The sequence below is a fragment of the Perna viridis genome, chromosome 10 (assembly GCF_037379345.1).
Source record: "Perna viridis isolate PV_CMFRI_1.1 ecotype Kerala chromosome 10, ASM3737934v1, whole genome shotgun sequence".
NCBI classification, from domain to species: Eukaryota; Metazoa; Mollusca; class Bivalvia; order Mytilida; family Mytilidae; genus Perna; species Perna viridis.
The window spans coordinates 40,859,792-40,868,563 of NC_142454.1; the positions used below are offsets into that span (position 1 = coordinate 40,859,792).

General features: G+C 34.4%; 1 protein-coding gene across 1 annotated transcript; it reads left to right on the forward strand.

Annotated features, from left to right (window-relative positions):
* Positions 1 to 916: 916 nt before the first annotated feature.
* On the forward strand, positions 917 to 7,923 carry LOC148605792 (alpha-amylase-like). The gene is made up of 7 exons (XM_088549235.1): positions 917 to 1,067; positions 2,807 to 2,937; positions 3,352 to 3,506; positions 4,561 to 5,678; positions 5,984 to 6,220; positions 6,468 to 6,699; positions 7,661 to 7,923. Exons 1-7 carry the CDS (start codon positions 1,028 to 1,030, stop codon positions 7,890 to 7,892), a joined length of 2,145 nt encoding a protein of 714 aa, XP_088405361.1. The 5' UTR covers positions 917 to 1,027; the 3' UTR covers positions 7,893 to 7,923.
* The last annotated feature ends 849 nt before the right edge of the window (positions 7,924 to 8,772 follow it).

The following is an 8,772-nucleotide window of genomic DNA, read 5'->3' on the forward strand; positions in this document are numbered from 1 at the left end:
GTGACTTTGGAGTGGAAATGAAAATGAAATGAATGGGAATAATGTGATAATAGAAACCATTGAATGGGAAATGGAGGACTACAGTGACTTGATGTACAACATATGCATGAGAATGGCGCATTTGGGTAACTGGTGAACGAAAATAATTTCTATGTGACAATATAAATAATATTTTATTATTCCTATTGGGATTAAAGAATAATGTTAAACATTAACCAGAAATGGTAAATAGGTACGCATAGATAATAAAGTCATGTGATTCTGACTTAATTTTCATGTAACCATTACAGATGAAATTTATGTGTAATAATAACTTGTATAATTAACGCGTGATTTCTGTCACGAAATATACAATTGCCGATTTTGGTTAAAGGCACATGTAATTTATCATATATCAAAACATTTTGTTTTCGTGTCATACACTTAAAACAGGGGTATATTAATCAAGGGAGAAAAATTCCAAAGGGGGACAGGGAACTAGTGAATGGGAACGGTTCAAGGGGTAATCTGAAATGGTGAACAGCAAGACATTCTATTAGAAAACAGTTATTGAGAATGATATAAAAAGGCAAACGGGAAACTGGTTATAAAAATGAATCGTATAATGACGAACTTTTATGATTCCGGTGGTATTTGGAAACTAAGAAAAAGACATTTGGAGACGGGGAGTTTGAGACGGAAGTATATTAAATGAAATTTGGAATCTGTGAAGGGGTTTGATTTTATTGGAAAGTTGAATCGGTAGGCGAAAACCGTTATATTGAAATTGAAAAGATGTAATATTATCAGTACAATCCTGAATGCATGTATCAAGCAAATAGCACTTTTTACCACAGGAATATCTAAATTCAAAATTTGATTATGATAACGTAATCACAATACAACAGGAAATATTTCAAAGTCAAAGTCCTCTTGAAATTTATCAAAGGTTATTCTGACAGATAAGAAGACGAGTATAATTGCTAAATTCCCGTCTGGTTGTACAATCATTCCATTTATACAGGACAAAATTTGGGACGCTTCCGCCATGTTGGCCGCCTGGATTCTATTGTTTATTACGCATTCAGGTAGGTTTTCATTCAATTCTTAAGTGAGAACAAAATGCGTTCCAACGTGTGTTACTGCAAGTGTGGGGGGAGGGGGGTTCGGTTTAATGCAATGTTTGGCCCTATTAGGAAATGCAGGAGTAAAGTGCTTATGAAATGCAGTCATGTGTCTGTCCTTCATAAAAACCATTACTTAATGAAAGAATGTTAAAACAGTCTCAGTATTTGTGATTATACTTTGAAACTGATGTTTGTAAAAGACAATTAAAAAACAGATCGTTATCTAAAATTGGTAGGATTTACGTTTTCTACTCCAAATACGAGATATAAAATCCTTAAACAATGTATACAGTAATGCTTCACTTGGTTTTTTTCTTAAATTTGAAATGTGGCGTTTTGGATGCGTTTACAGTATAAAGAAAACTAATAACATTTGGAATCACTACTATCTGCATGATCATAATGTGCTTAAACCGGAATCAGCAACATACCAGCAAAAAGGAGCATGGACCATGTACATCTATCGCGCAAGCATCAATATTGCAGCTACATTTAACCAATGAACTTAATATAAACTATAGCTAAGATTAGATTTCTTTCACGTTTCAAGATTTTAAACTCAATTTGGTGCTCTTTATTTGAGCAATGACATTCTGTCTTACATCTTTTTTTCATGATAAAGGGGCATATTATCGACGATATATTTTTGCGTTGTTTCTATATCACGAAATAAGCGAAAATAAATATCTTGCGAAAAAAAATTCGGTATTCAATGCGCATGCTTTCCATAGTGTATTCATGGGAGCACTAAACTGAGAGTTGAACAAGTTGACTTTTGAAGTTGAACAAATGATAAATGCTTTTCTGATCAAGCCAATTTATGCAATAAATTTTATTAGGCAATAGACAAACGTCAATTAATGTAATTCTTGAATGGCCACAATCATTAGGGATATTGTAAGAGGGCTAAGGGAAGGAATCATATACATTAATTAACATATCTACCAAAATTAGAAATCCAAAAGGATAGAAACATGATTGTTTAGGAACAAATGATACCGAAATTGTAGAGTTATAATAGGCTATTTATTTTGAATGAGTGAATAACCAAAATATGATTACTAGTGCCGAAGAACGCCAGATTCAACATGTACGCTAGACACGTTCCGTGCACACATGAGTTCAATATTCAAGCAGTTTCGAGTCCTTGTATTATGGTTGTTCCCGATATGCAATTGAATATTCTTTAATATAGATTTTAGTAATTCGTTTTTATTTAAAACATAATCCATAATATTCGTGATTGACGGGTTGATATTCATGATGTGACGTTTTTGTCGGGAGAAGGTCGGATAGTGAAATTACATAATTTATTTCACCTGTGAATTTTTTTAACTTATTACACTGGGAACATTCGACAAATCACTGCAATCTATAAAATAAATATAAAATAAGTGACCGAATCGATTTAATTTTCTCTTCATTTACCGATAAGTTACACAAATGTAAGTGCCAAATACTGTAAACGTACTAATTTTGTACAGAAAAACGCGGAAATAGTACACACCAAATTTATTTTTTAAACTATATAACACTATTTACTTTTTGAAACCACAAAAATGGATACCAACGAATATGTTCATTACACAGAATCCGCAAAGATTAGCAACCGCGAAAATCAATGTTTACAATAATATGTAATTGTCTTATGTTTGTATCAAAACTCAGCTTTTGTTTCTTTTTGTTGTTGTTTTTTTTAGTTGTATCAGATTACACAGATCCCCATTGTGATGGAAAACAGGTCATAGTTCATCTGTTTGAATGGAAGTTCTCTGATATTGCAAATGAATGCGAAAGATACCTCGGGAAGAAGGGTTTCTGTGGTGTTCAGGTATGGTCTAGATACATATAATCTCTCAGATTTTTATCTTAAGTCGTTCAGCATAATAACAAGAAGTTCATAGCGATATCTGTAATTTGAAAGATCTCAGCCAAATATCTGTCTGCATCGTATAGCAATTCATTTTCCATAAAAAAATGATTAAGTTACCGTTCAAGAAATTCCAATGTTATTCTGAGTGAAATATATTTTAAAAATCTTCCAAAACACATTTTGAATAAATTGGTACCGTCTCATTTTGGAAAATATATACCCCAATTTACACCACTAAGTTATTAGTATTGAATACCCAGAAATATTCGTCTTTATGCTAACTTTTTCGTCAGGAGTTGGAAAAATTAGACGTCTGTTTACAAAAAAAACATTCCATGCTTTTACATTTCGTAAATTTCGTTTTTTCATTAGACTTCTCCAGTACACGAAAATGTTGTCATTACCAAAGAATATCTAAGACCATGGTGGGAACGTTACCAACCAGTCAGCTACAAGGTGGCGTCGAGAAGTGGAACTGAGGCTGAATTCAAGGACATGATAGACAGATGCAAAAATGTTGGCGTAAGGTATACAGTAACTTATTAACCTTGTCCGACAAAATTATTTGGATTTGGGTGTTTATAGCTCACAGAATGGACAATCTATAGGTAGGCATGTATCTACTCTCGGATGTATTGGACTCCGGTCACAGTCACGCATGTCAACCCTATCGGATGACTTTGAGCAAAAGTAGGCATATCACTCCTGTAGGATATTGGGCTCTAGGTACAGGTAAGCATGACACCCTCTCGGATATATTTACCTTTGAGCAACCCCGTTTCACTCTTACTTTCAGTATATGCCACGTGCTTAGTTTTATGTTAAATATAACTTTTTTGGTCTATCGTTTTACTTGATTGGCAAGGAATCGAACCCACAATTTTCCCCACTCGAGGCCAGCTCGTTACCTAAAGACTACTACTGATGTTGTCATGAAGTCAAATTGTTAGCTGTACATACATGACAAACGCATTAAGTAAGTTCTGATGACCAAAAATAGAGAAAATCAACAATGTTTTTTTTAACTTTTCGTCTTTTTTAGAGTAAGATCCAAGAGAATGCGTACAAATGAGTACAAAACAATTTAGATTTTCCATTTCATCATTTTCGAACAAGTGAACAAATCGATTTCTTTAATAACACTTAAGTTTAACACCGATGTGTTTCATTAGAGAACGGCAATAAATCAACGAAGAGCAATTTATATAAGTTAAACATCATCAAAATCATTAAAAAAAAATTCTTCCAGGGATTGCCACTTAACAAAAATTGTCCTCCAAAAATTTACATTTTTAAACATTCATTCCTTTCAAATTTGGTATTTTCACCTTTAAATACTTTAAAAAAAAATAGTGTTTTATTTCACACAATCTGGCGCAACACAAGCAAGACAAAGGTATTGTATTGTTTAATTGGGTAGTTAAATTTTGCCAATATACATGAATTCATGAATTCACGAACTTGTTTTTCTTCCCTAATTCACGGAAATTGGTATCCACGAATTAAAGAACTTTCACATTATTCAGTTACCCGTTTTAATTAATGAAAGGGTTATCCTTATATCAATATGATATTTTTCAGAATCTATGTCGACATCGTAATTAACCACATGGCTGGTCTAGGACGCACAGGGAAGGGTACTGGAGGAACATCCTTCAACTCTGACAATTACGACTTCCCTGGGGTTCCCTTTTCTAGAGAGCACTTCAACGACAAAAGTAAATGCCCATCTCATGACGGGAACGTGAACAATTACGGAGATCCAAACAATGTACGGAATTGTTTTCTTGTTGGGTTGACTGATCTTGATCAGAGTCAACAGTATGTTCGAAACAAAATAGCTGGGTTTTTGAACCATCTTATTGACCTCGGAGTGGCAGGGTTTAGAGTTGATGCTGCAAAGCACATGTGGCCCGGTGATATTCTAGCAATACAGAAACTCACTAAGAATCTTCCAGGAGGGGGAACTCCTTTCTTTTATCACGAGGTGATTGATCAAAATGATGGCGCAATCAAAGTAAATGAATATTATCCAAATGGTCGAGTGACCGAATTCAGATTCTGTCAAAAAATTGCTCAAGGTGTACAGAACTTTGGACAACTTGGCGGCGTTTATGATCCTGGGTGGGGAATGACAGACCCCGAGCATGCATTGATTTTTGTCGATAACCATGACAACCAAAGAGGACATGGTGGAGGTGGAAACATGGTAACCCATAAACGACCACGCGATTACAAAATGGCAACAGCTTTTATGTTGGCAAATGACTACGGTTTTACACGTGTCATGAGTAGTTATTATTTCGGGGATGATTCTTCACAAGGACCGCCACACAATGGTGATTACAGCATTAAAGATGTAACTATAAATGGAGATGGTACATGTGGAAATGGATGGGTCTGTGAGCACCGATGGAATCCGATTGGCAATATGGCTGCTTTCCGAAATGCCGTTGTAGGAACAACGAAGAAACATTTCAGAAGTGTAAATGATCAAATATCATTTGCAAGGGGCGATAAGGGATTTTTTGCAATGGCTAAACAAGGACATATGGATGAAACTTTACAAACAGGTCTTCCAGCTGGGGAATATTGTGATCTTATAAGTGACTGCAAGAAAAAGATTACTGTTGATAGCAGTGGTAACGCACGAATTGTTATAGACAACAACGAAGAACCTGTATTAGCTTTTATCGTGGGTAAGACATAAATCCTAGTTTATTTATTTTTTTTAATAATTTTTGTGTATATCTTATGACAAAGACACAACAAAGGGAATATTATATTGTAACAATATTCGGTAATGCATTAATCGAGTTAAATTCTATATTCAATGAGTCATTTATTCCTGAAGTGGGAAATAATTTCTCGAGTATACGTTCAAATGACGGAACTTTTATAATTTATACAGTAATAATTAAATCTTGCATAGGTAAACAGAAGGAATTTGTATGCATTGTATTTTATATATAACAAATATTGTACCAAAATGCTCAACTTGTAGGTGGACCTTCGTCACCCTCAAATTCAGGAGTTCATTCTGGATCCACCGGAAGTAGCACAGGAACTGGATCTGGTTCTGGTACTAATGGAGGAACAAGTGGCGGAGGCGGGGAAGTTTCAGCAACAAATGGTCCAGCTCCTGCGGGTTTTCAAAGAACTGTCATACTATTCGAGGGGCGAACATCAGTCGGCCAGGATTTGTTCATTAGAGGTGGCATCGACGAAAGTCACAGACAGGGTATGAAACGGAACAGCTCATTCTTTTTTTTCAACATTCAAAAATAAAGTTATAGTGATATCAGTAGAGGTAAAATATGAAATTGTAAACATTTTCTGTATTTTTACTCGTGTAATGTTATTTGGAAGACAGTTTCCATATTACAATATCTTTGTTAAATGTTGCCAACCCTTAGTATGTCGTTTTTGGAAAAACTGAAGCGTATTAAAATACCCCCCAAAAATATAGAAGATGTTTGTTCGTTTAGGATGTCAGCATACGGCTTCAAGTAGCGCGTGTGCTATACCGATTAAAAGCCATAATCTTGGATCTGGAAGTCATTATGCGAAGTATAATGCGTGGAGACAAGGCGATTCCTACCTAGATTGGTATGGTCCGGAACCAGGTCAAGGTGACTATAATGGCGCCCAAGCTCATGGAACACCTGCAGTATGGACTACAAACAAACCCGGTAATCCGGGATACAACGAACTAAATGCGTAACTATACATATCCATAGTAATTAAGACTAACGCATGCATTGTCATAAGCTTCGCATGTATATCAACACTGATTAATAGGATAACATGTAAATTCACACAAAAGTCATACAGACTTTGATGTTCATAATAATTATTTTGATTCTCAGACATTACCAGTGCAATAACTTGCCCTACCGGTGCACCTGGTCCATGCTCACAGGTTTTAGTGGAGTCCGAGTTGCTCATTTCATTTCGTTACTTTGTGTGTATTATTTTAGTTACTTAATGTTCTTTGTTGTGTATGTCTATTTTCCTTGTCTGGTCTTTGTCCCTGGATAAATTTCTTTTGATTTCCGCTAGAACCTTGGTTCCCTTGATTACTTGAAAACATGCATTTCAAAATTATTTTATTAGTCAAAAGATTCGCGGACTAAATGCATATATGATGTACAATGCTTGTCTTCTATATATTCAACATTACAAAATGTACCATAAAAGTTACGGATACACATTTTGTGCAGATAATAACTTAAAACAAACGCATTGTGTACAGCATTTTATTATATAGATAGCCGTGATTTACCGAATATCAAAAATTTTTCGATAATTCACTCAATGAAATAAATGCGCTTATTTCACTGACGCACTTTCTCCCGCCAAAACATCACAACACGAATATCGATACTCTATACACAAAATTTATGTTGAAGACAACGGATAATGCAGGAAATCTATAAAATAAATAGGATAATCAATTTGTTATCGTGATTAACCAAAACATGATCCCTCGTGACGAGAACGCATTAAAATTTCATTCGTGTGCAGTTGCGTACACTTGTTAAAATTTAGGCGTCCGTCGGCACTTGTGATCATATTGTGGTCATTCACTCTTTCTAATTAATTATTCTATTATTACATTAACTAATTAAATATTTATTTTATAAAAAAAAAATCCAAAAATGTTTTACTTCATGTTCAGTTATGGTGAACATTACTGGTTAGTTGATATTGACATGGATTGCGATAAAACAGAAAATGGTTGGTTTGAGTTGAAAGCAGTAATCAACGATAGATGGGAAAATGATTTATCCGGAAGGTCTTCATGTAATTACGGGACAGTTCCATACCCCAGCAGAAACCACTGGGCGAGATGTGGAATGAAGAACGTTTTCCATTTCAACGCTCTCAGCTGTGAAATATCATCTTTATAATAATTTTAGTGTCAAATAAAAGTTTTATATAAATCTCCCTATGTAAATGGGTTAGTAAATACTCACAGCAACGTCTGACCTTTCCCAAAGTAAAATGTACCAAGTGGTTCCAAAATACAAATTAATTATCTAATAAGTAAACATGTCCGATCATAATCTCTGTGATGTCTAGATAATTAGCTTTTACATGTGTTCAATATGATAAATGTCGATCATTAGGGGTAATATAGGTTTTTGGTGTTTCGTTTTGTTTTTGTTTTTGATTTTTTTATTTTGTTTTTGTTTTGTTTTGCTTTGTTTTGTTTTTTTTTTTCGTTTTTTGTTTGTATTTTTGGTATTTTTTGTATTGTTTTTTTTTTTGCTTATACAACCAAGTTACTGTCTACCTGACTACAGTTCTATAGAAGATCAATTTGAAAATACGCATTATTGGGGTGGACTGGGTAGAGGTAACGTAATGATATTCACATTTCTTATTTTTATGTGGGTACTAATTTTCATGACAAAAAAAGACACAGATATCAAAGTAGCAATTAACAAAGCTGATAGAGAAGAAGTAATAAATTAAGTTTAGTTTGCAGTGGTACTATCTATTGCATAATAGTGCCCTTGTTGATAGCAAGAAACAATTTCGAGATAAATTAGAACTACATTGAATGATTGAACTACTGTTATTGCGGTCAATTTGATATCACAAAATGATGGTCTGTCAAGCATTTTGTTGCTAGCTTATGCTTGTTGTTGTAGCGACCATTCAATTGGAACACGCCAATTTCGGGTATAGGTGCAGGAATCATTTCGGATGTTCCCAACCAGAATATGGCGGATGAGATTTTGCAATTGAAAATGTGGTTTTATCGTTGAAAACTACAATTACGGA

Coding starts and splice junctions, on each gene's coding strand:
- LOC148605792 (XM_088549235.1), top strand. CDS start 1,028: ATGTTGGCCGCCTGGATTCTATTGTTTATTACGCATTCAG. Junction 1,068..2,806: donor ATTGTTTATTACGCATTCAG/GTAGGTTTTCAT, acceptor TGTTTTTTTTAG/TTGTATCAGATTACACAGAT. Junction 6,221..6,467: donor CGACGAAAGTCACAGACAGG/GTATGAAACGGA, acceptor TTGTTCGTTTAG/GATGTCAGCATACGGCTTCA.